The sequence below is a fragment of the Loxodonta africana genome, chromosome 2 (assembly GCF_030014295.1).
Source record: "Loxodonta africana isolate mLoxAfr1 chromosome 2, mLoxAfr1.hap2, whole genome shotgun sequence".
NCBI classification, from domain to species: Eukaryota; Metazoa; Chordata; class Mammalia; order Proboscidea; family Elephantidae; genus Loxodonta; species Loxodonta africana.
The window spans coordinates 215040784-215057232 of record NC_087343.1 but is presented as its reverse complement, the minus strand read 5'-3'; the positions used below and the strand labels follow the sequence as shown (position 1 = coordinate 215057232).

General features: G+C 37.6%; 1 protein-coding gene across 4 annotated transcripts in view; it reads right to left on the bottom strand.

The window, feature by feature from the left end:
- Positions 1–16449, bottom strand: part of MORC3 (MORC family CW-type zinc finger 3) — a 47970-nt gene that overhangs the window by 22067 nt on the left and 9454 nt on the right. For all 4 annotated transcript variants that reach the window (XM_064279447.1, XM_064279444.1, XM_064279445.1 and 1 more), the window contains exons 2-9: positions 13213–13285; positions 11718–11850; positions 10365–10578; positions 9495–9643; positions 7640–7790; positions 5853–5981; positions 5542–5661; positions 3296–3393 (exon numbers count right to left, since the gene is read on the bottom strand). In XM_064279447.1, the coding sequence (XP_064135517.1) occupies positions 3296–3393; positions 5542–5661; positions 5853–5981; positions 7640–7790; positions 9495–9643; positions 10365–10578; positions 11718–11850; positions 13213–13285 (1067 nt within the window). The remainder of the gene's footprint in view (positions 1–3295; positions 3394–5541; positions 5662–5852; positions 5982–7639; positions 7791–9494; positions 9644–10364; positions 10579–11717; positions 11851–13212; positions 13286–16449) is intronic.

Sequence of the window (16449 nt, the reverse complement as noted above, 5' to 3'; positions counted from 1 at the left end):
AAATGCTAAAGTTCATTTTAATCCATATGGATAACCAACTGTAACCTTTGTCATAAAACAGGTGACCATGGATATGAAAAGCATGGGTTTGTTTTCGGCTTCTCCATTCTATCATTAGACTATCTATCATTTCACCGATATCACACTTTTTCACTACAGCTTTACAGTAAGTGTTGATATTTGGTAATGTAAGTCACCTTTTATGCTTTAATGACTCTCTCAGCTATCTGTGGTAGTCTATGTTTTCACATAAAGTTTAGAATAAACTTATTAGTATCTATACTCACATCCATCTGCTGGGATTTTTTAGTGGAATTGCATTTAATGTATAAATCAATTTGGTGAAAAACTGACATTTATAGTAAATAGCTTTCCAACCCACGAGCCTGGTGTACCTACTTATTTAAGACTTGAGTTTCTCTCCATAATGTTTTAGTTTTCAATGTAGAGGTCTTTGCATATTTTCATTATATTTATTCCTAAGTATGTGATTTTTTAAGATGGTAACGCAAGTGATTTTTCTTAAACTTTAAATTTTTTTATTGCTGATATAGAAATGCAATTGATTTCTAAATACTTCTTATCCAACAACCTTAGAATACATATTAATTAACTGGTTCCCTTATTAATTCTAAATTTGTAGGTTATTCTGGACTTCCTGTATTGCTACTGCAAGCATTTGCAATCAGCTGCTAACCTAAAGGCTGGTGGTTGAAACTTAACCAGCCACTCCGAAGGCCTGCAAACTGCTTCTGTAAAGATTACAGCCAATATAACCTATGGCGGACTTCTACTCTCTGATACATGGGGTCGCGATGAGAGAATCGACTCAACAGTGGCGGGCTTTTTTTTAATATATCTAATGCAACTACTATTTTAATGCAACTACAGATAATAGCTTTATTTCTTCCTTGGCAATCCTTATACCTTTTATTTTTCTTGCCTCACCATGCTAGTTATTTCTTCAAAAACAATGGCTAAGAGCTGGTATCTTTATCTCTAAAGATTCCTAAACTCAGGGGGAAAATTACCAGCAATATACCATTAGGAATGATGTGTTGCTGTTTATAAATACTCTTTACCTGCTTAACATACCCTTCTATTCATGATTTTGTGGGGTTTTTTTAAAGACTATTTTTTAGAGTTTTGATTTATAGAAAAACTGTATGAAGTACAGAGAGTTCAATATACTTCCTCTCCTCCCTGCACAGCATTTCTCCTATTATTAACACCTTGCAAATGTGGTGCACTTGTTACATTTTGTTGTTGTTGTGTGCCACTGAGTCAATTCTAACTCACAGGACAGAGTAGAACAGTCCCACAGGGTTTCCTAGGCTGTAATCTTCACAAGAACAGATTGCTAGGTCTTTTCTCTGGCAGAGAAAATAGTGGGTTCAAACTGCCAGCCTTTCAGTTAGCAGCCGAGCACTTAACCACTGCACCACCAGGGCTCCTACATTTATTAGATTTGATGAATCAATACTGAAACATTATTATTAACTAAAGTCTATAGTTTCCATTAGGGTTCATTCTTTGTGTTGGACAGTCCTATGCGCTCTGACAAATGCAATCACTTCATGGATCCACCACTACAGTATCCTGCAGAATTGTCTCCCTGCCCTAAAAGTGTCCTGTGCTTCACCCTTTTATGGAAAGACAAAAGACTTAGAACAACAGCCAACACAATACTGAAGAACAGAACTGAAGGACTGATACTACCTCACTTCAAGACTTGCCATAAAGCTACAGCAATTAAGACTGCATGGTATCGGTAAGTGAACAAATAGATCAGTGGAACAGAGCAGAGCCCAGAAATACACCTACACAGATATAACCAGTGATTTTTAACAAACGTGCAAAGGTGATTCAATGGAGAAAGGATAGTCTTTTTAACAAACGGTATTGAAACAACTGGACATCTACACGCAAAAAAATAGACATAGGCCTCATACATTTCAAAAAATTAACTCAAAATGGATCAAGGACCTAAATATAAGATGCAAAACTATACAACTGTTAGGAGATAACATAAGAAAAAATTTATGTGGCCTTGGATTTGACGATGACTTTTTAGATACAACACTAAAAGCACAATCCACAAGAGGAAAAACTGATAAACTGGACTTCATTAAAAAGATACTGCCAAGAGAATGAAAAGACAAGCCACAGATTGCAAGAAAACATTTATTTGAAATACACAAGTCCGATAAAAGGCTTATATCCAAAATATACCGAGAACCCTTAAAATTTAATGATATGAAAACCAACAACCCAATTACAGAATAGGTAGACCTGAAGACACCTCACCAAAGATGATATATAGGTGGCAAATAAGCATATGAAAAGTTATTCAACATCATACACCGCCAGGGAATTGCAAATTAAAACAAGATACCACTACACACCTATTGGAATGGCTGAAACTCAAAATGCTACCACCACCAAATGCTGGCAAGGATGTGGAGCAACAGGGACTCGAATTCATTGCTGGTAAGAATGCAAAATGGTACAGCCACTTCGGAAGACAGACAAGCAGTTTCTTACAAAGCTAAAGATAGGATGACCATGGTAGCTATTTACCTTCTACAATTCTAGTGAACAACTTCTTATATTAAGTTATCCCTGTTCAAGTAACAGGAGTAGCTTCCACCTCTGGATTAGATTTTCTATATTGTATGCCTGTTTCCTAATTCATTAATTTTGGTCTTTTCATTACTATTTCCTTCCTTCCACTTTCTTTGTATTTTATTTGAAGACGGCTTTTATCACAAATAGTTATGTGAATTTTGTTTTCTACCCCATAACATATACTTACTTTCATAATATTTGTATTTCCTAAATTTACGAGCAAAATTGATGGTCTTACTTATTCTCTGGCTTCTAACCACGATTTCTATCTAAGGAGCACAGGACTATAAACTATCTGAAAGTTACCATCCTAGAACAAAGTTTCAGAATTTTATGATTATACGAAAAAAATGCTGACACCAAGAAAGCAGGAATTTGCTCTACATTTGTATAAACCTCAATATCTCATTATTAGGCACAGGGTAGAATACAGTGTTTGTGATGGAGTTAGAAGACAATACCTGGGATGGAAGAAGGTAGTTAAATGTGGTTTCTGTGCAAGCTCATCACCCACCCATTTTCCGGTAGCTCCATAATAGTTACACTGCTTTCATAGTTAAAACATAAAAATATCCACAAGGTGGCAAAAAAAAAATCAGCTTAGAAAAATAAAGAATTTCCAAAATAAATGTTTAAATAAAGTCAACAGTTTATATAGGTAACATACCTATACTCATTAGTATAGTCGAAATCTTGTTTATTATGAGTTGGCTTTAGAAAATTACACTCTATAATTCCAACTACTCCAACACCCATGTTGTTTGCCTGAAAAATAAAATTAAACAAGCATTTTAAGCACAAAGACATTATGCACAAAATAATTACCCTTACACAAAGATTTATAATTTGTATAAAACACTTTCCTATATTTTATCTTATATGATTGCTTTAAGTACCTCAGGAAATTTAACTGAAAAGTAGCGTATAATTTTATTTTCTGAGAGTTAACTCCTAAATATATTAGGGCCCTCCTCAAAACCACTTCCACATGGACAAGTCTCCCTTTAGACAACTATTATCACCCTCAATTTTTACAAAAGGGAAAAGAGACCACCTCTACTGGGATGCAATTTCTTAGAGAACTAACTCATCTGTGTTAGTGCCTAGCAATGGCTCTGGTACATAATATTCCCTAAGTTTGCTAGATAAAAGTTAAGTCACTTACCCATCTAGCTGTTCATGACAATGAAATAAAAACCAAGGTTGGCTGAATTAAAGTTATTTTAAAACTCTGCTAGGTAAACTAAAGAAATCAGTATGTATCAGTTATATTCTAATAAAAAAAAATTTTTTTTTCTTTTTCGTTTTTACCTAGAAATAATGAACAAGTGCATTTTGTTCATAATAGTAGCTTGTTTCTGAGCCTAGGAATATATAAAGTGAAAAAATAAGTAAATTGTAAGATGAAAATGCTCATAAACACAACCACGAAACAAACCATGCAAATCCGATCATAACCCTGCTCTACTAAAAACCATCAGTTCCTCATCTCATACCATTTTTTAACCTGGTGATAACAAGACCCCTTCAAAGTGTGGATCCTGCCAACCTTTCTGGCCTCATCTTCCTGTCTCTCTCTCCCATTCCTGTTCCCCACTTCCAATGTGATCCAGTGACAGCACATTACTCCCTTTATTATGTCATACTCTCAGAAGCCTCCTTCCCCCTTCCTTTGCAGTTCTTCCCTCTGCCTGGAAAGCCCTCCCCAGACTTAAGCTAGCCATAAGAGCCTATTTTTACAAGATTAAGCTTAACCAGCAATTATATGCAGTGAAAATTTAAGTCAGAGTCATAAATGATAAAAGGAAAAAACCCACGTTATTTGCAGCATGCTTTTGAGCCCTAAAGCACTTGAGAAATAAGGCAATTACCAAAAATGTATTTGCAGTTACCAGTGAAATTCAGAAACTTAAGTAGGACATTATAGAAACTCTCTGGTAAAAATATTTCAATTTAAGTGAAAATTAGCCTATTTAGTAAAGGTCACTGCTACCTCATATCACAATTGCCAGATTTTTAGATTTATTTTCTGGTTAAAATGAGTGGTTGCAAGAAGCTCCTGCAAATTTCATTTATTTCTGCAAAAATGATATAGTCTAGGTTCATGTCATGTAAAATAGGTGAAGCTGAATTATAACTCCAGCTGAAGAGTGTTCAAGATACACCCACACTATTGTAATATGCATAGCTTACATCACTGTAGAAAGAACTTAGAATGAAATAAGATAGACAGAAAATAAAAACCATAGAACAGGAAAACAAAAATATGCCTAGCGTTAAAACCAACAAAGTTGATTTCCAGAATTATCATACCAATTTCTTAAACTACACATACACACGTACGTTCCTCACCCCACAAAAAAGCCTCTCTGTGAGAACATGTGAAGAATACACAGACTGACATGGTAGGAGTGTTGGTCATCCAAAAGTGAATTCACCAACAATGGGACTGGTTTTGAAGGAAGGTGCAAACACATTTAGGAACTAGTTTCCAGAAAAGCGTATGACCTGTCAAATACTGTTTTTCAGGCTGCTTGAACCAGCACTAATTAAAACCAGTGAATTATATTCCAGTAACAGGACATAATCACTGGGTATAGGGTAAAAAATCATGCACTTGATGCATCTGTATCTGAGATCCGTTCTCATCGTGAGATCTTGGAAAATTATTTAACCTATGAGTCCCAATTTCCTCATCTGTAAAATCAGAATGGAGTAAGTATCCTGTCTACTTCATAGGGACAAATGGGAAATATAAAAGTACTCAAAGTTCAAGTGTTATACCAATTAAAAAAGAGATTAACATCTAAAAGTCATAAGTAGAAATTACAGTAAAATGATTTCACATTCAACCTATTAACATATGTATCTTTTGTAAAATATACACGTTTTCCTTTGAAATAGAAAGCTTACCCGTAACTGACATCCAACTTTTTCATAAGCTTTGATGAGTCTGTTCCGGTGATACATCATTATCCCATAGTGATCTTTATTTCTACAGTTGAATCCAAAAGTAATTCTCACTGTTCTAGTCTTAAAATGTTAAGGAAAATTCTGAGTACAACATCTCCCTTCATCTTTTCTATTTCACGATTTACCAAGTCCAAAGTGCATAAGGAATGGCAAAACTGGAGGATGAGAGTCCATTTAAGGATACAAGGGGAGAGGGGCAAGGAGAATAAGCTTGAGTGATATATCTCTACACAATATCAGATAAAGGATACCAAAAATTTGGGTCGATAAACATCACGTTCAATGTAGGCAAGGCTCTTCGAAACTAGCTGTGTCTTCACTTTCTGCCCACGTAAGATGATCTGCATTCTTGGCTTTAGATATAATATACTGCAGTACGCCTGCAAAGACACACAACAGTATCTGTCCTGTCCAAGTTATTATTAACAGATTTGCTCATTACCACTTGGTCACAGATTTAAATAAAAATGACCTTGCCTCGGTAAAACCCATTAACTCTTTAACATAAGCACAAAAAGGACTACATTTTTAGACTTTTCTGTCAAGTACATATATTGTTACTATTAAAAGCAGCAATAAGAATTTCATTTAAGCAAAAATAATGAGTAAGATCAAATATAAACAAAAGATTATACAAGTTTGATAAAGAAAAAATTTTAAATAATACACCAACTCTTCCATAAAGTAGATCAGCACAACACTTTTCAAAAACAGTAAGTCATCAAAATGTGTTTTCAATTCTTAATGCAGGAAAGTGTAAATACTTTAGCAGCCTGACCAAACTGAAGTGCCCTAAAACACGTTAAAATATGTTCTTCTGGGGCTGCCCCTACAGCCCTGGTGGTGCAGTGGTTAAGAGCTATGGCTGACCAAAAGGTCATCCATCAGCCACTCCGCAGAAACCCTAGTGGGCAGAGTTCTACTGTCCTATAGGGTTGCTGTGAGTCGGAATTGACTAGACGGCAATGGGTTTGGGTTTTTTTTGGTTGGGTCTGCCCCCAATGCTATCAGGACATCCTGAAGGAAATGCGCTGAATAACTCAAAAAGGACAGAAGAAAGGTTCAATACAAAACTAAAATTTGAACATTTTTCTTATTTTTCCCCTCAATTCCCGATTGCAAAAGAAGTAGTATTTTGCCATTTCTAAAATTCATTAGTAATAGATTAAAATATTCTTCACAGTGTACTAAAAACAAAAACACTGTGCTCTGGCTGCCTCTGGACCTGTTACATACTTGAGCAAGGTTTTCTTAGTAGTTAGAACATTAAGGAATAACACAGCAAGCAGATCAGGAACAGCAAATACCTAAGACTGTAATTGCTAAAACAAACAGACAAAACCTATTGCCATCGAGTCTCAATTCCGACTCACAGCGACCTTACAGGACAGAGGAGAACTGCCCCATAGGGTTTCCAAGGAGCTCCTGGTGGATTTGAACTACCAGTCTTTTGACTGGCAGCTGAACTCTTAACCACTACACCACCAGGGTTTCCTTGTAATTGCTAGGACCTGAGAAAAATTTACTTGGTAAACCTCTAAATACCAAATATATCCTCAGCTTGGGGTTATGGGATAATTTTAGCACAAAGTGAAAAGTTAGCAATCATGTGTCTCATCATAGTGACTAAGAAACAATATTTTTTTATCATAATCACCTTGTTATATCAGGATCACTTACCATTGTTATATAATTTCTTTAATCTTAATGACATAATTTCTAAGGTCGAATCTCAGAGCTATTTATCACACAATTATATATTGATTCCAATATTCTCAATTCAAACTACTCAATCATACAGTAAAAGAACTACAAGCAATAGCAGACCTGATGGCCTTGCAATTAAAACAAAAAGGGTTTCTATGCAAATAAGACAACCGGCGTACTCCTGAAAAGTTTAATAAGTTGGCTCATGTCTGAGACACTTTCATTCAGCGATCACCAGCAGCATTTATAATACAAGTGGCAACACAAGCTCTACTAGTAATTACATCATTTGATGGGTTTCTCATTTGTCCAAACACAGCTTAATACATACCCTCAGCGAGTAGTCACTCTCAGGGGCAATTTGGTCCATTCTTTCTTGCTTCTTGTAGCCTTTCTTTCCTGTTGTCTCATCTAAATCCTCAGGAATTCTGATGTCATATTTATCCTTATCAAAATCAAATTCTGTTGCTCCATTTTTGTAGCTGTAAAAGTAATTTTTTGAAGGAGCTAAATTTTAATTTCAGAACAAGGTAAGCAGGCACATACTGTAAGTTGTTAAGAACAAAATAAAACATAAAGCACCACACGTGGCAGGGGATTTCAAAAGGAAGAAGAGGAATCCAGAAGATGCAGAGAAACGGGATCACTCACACACAAGTCAGTGGGACTGTAAGCTGGTACAGGCACTCGAGAAAACAGCTGGTAACGTCTTCAGAAACTAAACATGCAGCTACCAGAAAGCCAGCAATTACACTCCTGGGCATTCATCCCAGAAAAATGAAGACTATATTCCTACAAAAACCTGTCCACGATGTTTATAGCAGCTTTATCTGTACTAGGCAAAAACTGAGAACAAGCCAGATGTCTTCTGACAGGTGAATGGTTGAATAAACTGTGACACATCATACGATGCAATACTACTCAACAACAAAAAGGAACAAACTACTGATACATACAACAACCTGGATGAATCTCCACAGAATTATGTTGAGTAAAAAAAGTGAATCACAAAAGGTTTTATACTGTACGATTCCATTCATATAACAGTTTTGAAATGACAAAGTTGTAGAAATGGAGAACAGATTAGAGGGTGCCAGGGGTTAAGAATGGAGTGAAGAGAAGGAGGAGGTGGGCGTAGCTATGAAAGGGCAACACAAGGAATCTCCATGGTGATGAAAATGTCCTGTATCTTGACTTTATCAGTGTTGACATCCTAGCGGTGATACTATACCATAGTGATGCAGGAGGTTACCATGGAGGAAACTGGGCGAAGGGTTACAAATCTCTGTATTATTTCTTAGAACTGCATGTGAATCTACAATGATCTCAAAATGAAGTTTAACTAAAACAACAACACAACACTACCAGCAGGAGGAAGTGGGGCAGGGAGGTAAAAGCAAGGGAAAAGGAAGCCAGGAGGCCAGAAATGCATTAAGGTTTTAGGCTTATCACTATTTATACTTTATTCCTGTGGTTCAATATGTCTTACATAGCTCTGTATTACGTAGTAATCTTAAATTTAAAAGCTTTATTTGGAATTTTATTCCCTCAAGGGTAAAGGATTACAAATTCTAGCAACACAAAAACTTCATCTCTATTACTTTTCTTTGTAGATGCTAAATCACACTTGTTTGTCTGGGGCCGTCAAGTCAACTTCGACTCATAGCGACCCCATGTGACAGAGTGGAACTGCCCCATAAAGCTTTCTAGTCTGTTAGAGGAGCAGATCACCAGGTCTTCTCCTGCGGAGCCACTGGGTGGGTTTCAAACCAATCTTTCTGTTAGTAGGCAAGTGCTTAACCACTGCACCACCAGGGTTCCTCTAAATCATACTTCGCTTTAAGTCATGGACAAAGATTTCTCTTCCTAATTTTCACAGGCTGAACTTATTAGCTGGGCTTTTGTCTTCTTGCTGCTGTTTCTTTTTTTTTTTTTTAAGAATAACCAAGAGAGACTAGAGTAGCTAATAGAGACTGAAAGTCAGGGATAGGAAATTTACTTCTAGCAATATGAAAATCTCTCAAATTGAAGCCCAAGTAACCTCTATAAAATACTCATGGAAAAACAAATCATTAACTAGGCCACAAGTTCAACTCTGTGTAACACTGGATGGACACAATGAAACCATTCCTATACATGGACTTAACTTCCCAAATGGTCAACAACTGGCTGAGGTCTACATTTACCTTCTAAGATTCCAAATGATGATCCTCGTCCCCTTCTTGCCCATAACAGCATCAAGTTCTGCCAGTAATTTTTGTTCCGTAGAAAACAGAGAGTGTTCCAGAATTGCAGCAAGGCTTGCTTTTGATTCTGTTAAATTAATCATCTGCCGTATATCCTAAGTTAAAGACTTAAACCATGAACATATTTTTCACAATTACAATATGGGAACCATTCTAAAAAAATTAAAAACCAGGAAAGGTATTTCCTAAATTATTTTCTAAGTTTTTAAATGGCAGTTCAATTTTAAATGAGCCCTAGAAAGGATAAAAAATACGCAAGTTTATGATTCCAAAACCCACTGCCGTCGAGTCAGTTCCGACTCATAGCAACCCTATAGGACAGAGTAGAACTGCCCCACAGAGTTTCCAAGGAGCGCCTGGAGGATTCGAACTGCTGACCTCTTGGTTAGCAGCCATAGCACTTAACCACTACACCACCAAGGTTTCCAGTTTATGATTACTCCTAACTAATTTAATAGTTTCTAATACATTTTCCTAAATGTATCTTGCTTTTTATAGTCATTAGTTAAGTTTTCAAGCCAGACCATGGAAGTTCTGTTAGTCCAAAGTAAGCCTGAAATAAAGAGGAGCACTATGAGAAGCTTAACATAAAACATAACTACTTCGTGTTAAGTATTTCAATGGAAAAACTCCAACAGGGAATAGAAAGGTACAAGCGCTCAGCCTCAGGAGTAGGGTAAAGCCAGTGGACAGGGAAAAGAGCTGGGACGGAAATTAAAAAACAAGAATTTAGAGGAAGGCAGAAGGATCGAATGGTTCAGCGTGTTTCTTCAGCTTCCCTGGTTTCTGTTTCAAAACCAAAAGGATATGGTGATTGTTGAACGCCACTATTGGGACAACAACATGTTCTGCTTTAATGACTTCCAAGTAGGACTGAGACAAGAAGCCCACACTCATACTTTCTCCATTTTTGGTAAAAACTATTGCATCTTTACCCAAACGCATAGAACCTGACTTGAAGCCATTCCCATACAATCCAACTGGGACATGACCATTCATGGTGACTTTGTCACTGAAGCCAAAGCTAAAAAGAAAAGAAAGATTTTTAAAATAACTGTCAAAAAAAAAAAAAAAAAAAAACCAACCCCAACACAAACCTGCTGCTGTTGAGTCGACTCTGACTCATAGCGACCCTAAAGGACAGAGTAGAACTGCCCCACAGAGTTTCCAAGGAGTACGTGGTGTATTCGAACTGGTGATCTTTTGGTTTACAGCCAGCACTTAACCACTATGCCACCAGGGTATCCCTAACTCTTAATAATGTTCATTTTTTAAATTCAACAACCATAATACCAGGCAGAAATACTGGGTTGGAATACTGGCCTCACCCTGCCTAGTTGTATAATCTTGGGAAAATTAATCTATCTTGATGTGCTTCCCCATCTCTGAAATGAAGGAAAATCAAATCTACATCATAGAGCCGTAAGCATTACATGTACTATCAGTCACTCAATGCCTGGCACACCCTGGCTAAACAACTGAGTTATAATTTGAGCTCTAAGGATCCTGAGATTTCACCTCAGGTATCCTTCCTCTAACTGTAAATGATGCCTTGTTCTAAGCATACCTACTGGGGCATATTTACCAATTGGGTCGACTGAACTTTTTCATAGCATAAAGAATACCTGAGGGACAGTAGAAAGGCTCTGGTTTCCAAATTCTCCCTCCACCCTATACCTATACTATATAGCTTAGTTTCTATCTCACACACATTTGGCTTCCCACGTTTTCAGGTACTGAAAAACCCTGTTCTGTAACCCTAGGGCTTTATGACTATTTTATGCTGCCTCCTCATCTTCTGAATTCCTTTAAAAGTATCCCTTCCCCCAAAATAATGGTAAGTTTTATTGGAAAAACTGGTTAAAACTAATCTGCGCTAAAGTATAAACAACTGATATTAATGTGCTACAGCTCTAAAGGGATGGCAGAATTTTTAATAAGTCAGACGCTGGGCAGGGGCAACGAGAATGGTGGCCAACTGCCTAAGGTGTGATAACGCGACCAGAGCAGAAACCAGTGGAGATGATCCTTAGAGAGCAGCTCACAGTGTGGGTGTGGCATTTCACGGTTAAAAAGACAAACCCAGGGCAGTAAGAACAACACCGGAAAAGCCCGAACAGGTCAAAACAATCCTTCAGGGAAGTATGACACATTTTTACATACCTTAGCATTTTATGTAATTTATCAGAAGTCATACCATTCCCATTATCAGTGAATGTCAAGCATATATGGCCATTTATCACGGTCTTGTCAATCCATATCTGTTTAGCATTCACATCAGGATCATAAGCGTTATCTGGGAAATAAAAGTTTTACTGAGAAATTTTGCATTTTCAAGAAAAACAAATGGCTCAGACTAATCCTTTAACAAGCAACAGAAAACCTTATTTTTAAAAATTTAAAAAGCTGAATTTATTAGGAACTCTTAAGATTTGAAAACTCAAAACTAAACCGTATTCTGCTATATAATCATTCATTGACTATTACTGAATTAACCCTTCTCCAAAGGCTTCCACGCGCTATACAGAGAACAAAGACTAGTACCTATTACATTAAAAAGGTATAAAGGCAGAAGGGTGATTAAGACAGGGGTATCTTCTGCCCAAAGAACTTGCCTGGCTATGATAAAGGACACTGAGATCTGAGTGTCAACTACTGCTGAGTTGACATAGAAGGTATGCGATATAGTTACTGCTACAAAGATGAAGATTTACTTTCCATACAGGTCTTCAAATTGTGGTCCCTTTCAATCTAACCCAAGTTTCTGGTAGCTTTTACCCCTTTATTATTATCTTTGTATACGTGCCCATTTCACCATCCTCATGTAGCCTACTTGTTTCTCTCAGAATAGCTAAGTATGAAGGAATGCATATAAGAAAAATGGAAAAAATTTTTGAAATGCAGTAGCAATAAAATCAACTTGTGAACTATGTAAAATCTGTCTAAATATCCCTAACTGACTGAAAATACCCTCTGAGGTACATTTTGAAGTCCTTATTATATGAATAATGTTCTCAAACTATCCTTCCATAAGTCAGTCTACAATTAATTCGAATAATCTTTTTTGTAACTATTTCACAGAAAACTTAAAATATGCTACACCACAAAGAGCACCATGACCTCCAGATGCTCTAATCCAAAACTAGGGCTGCACTATACATGTATGAACAATCCCAGGTTGGGTAGCTCTTCTGGGTTGCCGTAAAAAATAGAATAACCATGTATAGCTGCGATGTTATAGGAGATCCTGGAGTGGGTTGTCAGCTTATCGGAGAAGGCAAGAATTAACACATTATCACAAATCTAACATAGTACCAATCCTTCTACTTACTAATGCCAGAAAAATGAATCCACTCTGAAAGTTATACATACTTTCATACTATTAAAACACATCATTGTTATTTTTTACAACAGCCATGTCTCTTTAATAATCAGAATAAATGTATTTTCAATATAAACACCTATGAACTTTGCAAATTAACTCTTAAACACAGTGAAATTCTAGACAGTACTAGAGAAGGCTGAGCAGTCCAATAATATGTTATCATTCAAGATACTTTTTTTAAAAAGTACATTTGTATATTATTTTTCCATAAAAAAATACAACTGCAAGCAACATATAAGAGAAACAAGAGATATGAAATTCCAATTTACATACCTATCAATTCAGCAACTGCACTGAATGGCCAAGTGTGACTAGTGGAATTTGTATGTAAAAACTTTGGACAGAGCTGAAACAAACCAATAATTCATGTCAATTAATCCAGTTTTAACTTTTGAAAAGAACAGAAACCAATATAATTCTCTGTCCCTGAGATATGCCAGGTTGTTAATGAGTTTTCCTCCATGGGAAGTATTACACTGGCTTAATTATATTGTTAATGAGTCTTCTTCCAATCCTGATGCTGTTCCTCTTCATATAGTTCAGCTTTTCAGATTATCTGTTTAGCATACAGACTGAATAAGTAAGGTGAAAAGATACAACCCTGCCTCACACCTTTTCCAGTTCAGAACCATGTTCTCATGAACACAATTAGGTCTCCTAGAATTCCCATTCTTTGTAATGGTACCCATAATTTGCTATGATCCATACAATCTAATGTAATTCTCTGTCCCTGAGGCCAAGCAGAAATAACTTAGCTGCTTGCTCCAGAATTTACCTGGAAGGTAAGGTGTGAACCACCTACCAGCTTACTCGTCAAGACTTGACTCCTTGTTTCTACCAATTCAAAGCTAAGGTGTCATAAATTGTCCAATCTGTTTCCCACCTTGCAAAACCTACCTTAAACTTACCTGGCCAAGGCCCTAAAAACTCTATAAATACCATTCTCTAATCTTTCTGAGGCCTCCATGGAGACTTCTCTATGCTCTGCCACGGTCCCCCCCACCCCCCACCGTGGCCCTAACCACGGTTTGAATTTGGTGCCAGAATCCCGTGCATGCGAGGACCTGGACAGCTGTGTCCTCGGACCTGAACATCACCGACATGATTCAACATCTAGACCTCCAAATGTGGACAAGGGAGGGCGCTAAAGGCAGAGAGATCTGGGCACCAGGCCCAACCCCCAGGTGCCCCTGGAAATAAAAAGCTCCCTAACTCCCTCAGACAGGGAGCATGTGGTCTTTGGGCTGCTAAACCCCATGATGCTCCTTGTTTGTGCGAACAACAAATTTCTACTTTGTTTCCCTTGCAACTGGTGGTGTGGCATCCGTTTTATTTCTATCAGACAGGACAAGAACCCTTGGTCGGTTACATTCCTACTCTGGGGCACAGGTAAGACGCTGTCAAGGGGGTATTTACTTCTTATTGTGTTAGGCCTAATATAATTAGCTTTGCTTGAGTACAGTCTTTTCTAGTGGTCTTTTGGGGAAATCAATATTCTGAAACTTTTGACTTTTTTGCCAAAGAAAAAACCAAACCCATTGCTGAAGAGTCTATTATGACTCATAATGGCCCCATAGGAGGGAGCAGAACTGCCCCATAGGGTTTCCAAGGAGCAGCTGGTAAATTCGAACTGCCCACCTTTTGACTGGCAGCCGAGCTCTTAACTGTGCCATCAGGGCTCCTTTTGCCAAAGGAGACTCCAAATTCCTTAGTATCATATGTATAAAAATATACAAATGTCTCAAAAAAAAAAAGGCCAAAGCTTGAAATTTTCAATATGCTGGGAATTTCCATGCTCTGGTGTTTGTTCTGTGTTCATTTTTAAACAGATTTTCTCACAGTTGAAGACCAAAGGAGAGGGAGTACTTTGTTAACTATGTATGATTACAATTCATGCCAACAACATTTGTAGTGCTCAGCTGCTGCCACAGGGTGTCAGAAAGATGTCTACTTATCTCTGTCCACCCCTGCTTTTAGACTATCCCAAGCATTCAAATTTGAAGTACAAATTTGAGAAAAGGTATCCTGTAGAGGAGTGGTCTTTAAACTGAAGAATATGTAATTCAGACTTTCTAAGACCAGAACCAAAAAAACCAAACCCAGTGCCGTCAAGTCAATTCCGACTCATAGTGACTCTATAGGACAGAGTAGAACTCCCCCATAGAGTTTCCAAGGAGCGCCTGGCGGATTCAAACTGCCGACCCTTTGGTTAGCAGCTGTAGCACTTAACCACTATGCCACCAGGGTTTCATCACAATTTTTTTTTTCTTCATTGTGGTAAAACACATAACATAAAACTTATCATTTTAATCATTTTTACACGTATAATTTGGTGACGATTACACTCACCATGTTGTGCAACCATCACCACTACCTATTTCCAAAACTTCACGACCCCAAACAGAACTCAGTGCCCATTAAGCAGTAACTCCCGTAGAAAGTCAAATAAAACGAGGAAAACCCTCAATGCGATGGACTGACACAAGAGCCACAACAATGGACTCAAACATGCCAACAATCAAGAAGACGGTGCAGGTCCAGGCAATGCTTCCTTCTGTTATACATAAGGTTGTCGTGAGTCAGAGCTGACGTGACAGCAGCTAACAGGGTTAATTCTATTTAACTTTTTGAGGAATCATCAAACTGTTTTCCACAGTTGCTATACCATTTTACACTCCTACCAGCAACGGACAAGGGTCTCAATTTCTTCACGTACTTACGAACACTTATTTTCTGTGGGTTAAAAAAAAAAAAAAGTCATCCTAGTGGGTGTGAGGTAGTATGTCACTGTGGTTTTGTTATGAGTCCGAGAGGCACATGGTTAAACCACTTGGCTGCCAAATAAAAGGTCTGAGGTTTGAACTTGACAGACGTGGTAGTCTGCATCTGTAAGGATTTACAACCTTGGAAACCCTACGGGGCAGTTCTACCCTGTCCTTACAGGGTCACTATGAGTCGGAATCGACCCAATGGCAACAGGTTTGGTTTGGGAGGACTGATGAACAAGAAGTTCTTAAGGAAAATCTATTTCAATTGCCAGCTCTTCATCTTACTCAAGCAGTTTGTTCTAAAATTAATCTACCCGAGGCTGTGCCAGCAGTCAGCCATCAGGAATATCCCCCGTCCCACTCTCTTACCATCACCATTCTACCCATTATAAAAGAACGGCATACACACCTCATCCATTCTGAATCTTACTAATCTTACTCTGGGATTCATGGTTAGGGGTGTCAAAAAACCTCTGGCTACCAAGCAAAATGATTAATCACTACCATAAACCCTTAAAGGTTCCTGTCTTTGCTCTATTTTATTTCTATCAGGGGCGACGTCTACAGTTAGAAACGGGATATTTTGGTCTGCGTGGGGATATTCTGGGTTCAGATACATGGTTGAGAGTTGTGGTGGGAATGGCAATTTTCATTTAATGATTTTACCCTATATGCTGACTCAAAACTGACATGGTACACATTGTTCTTGAGAAGCCCTATGAGAGCAAAGCAAAGAAGGCAT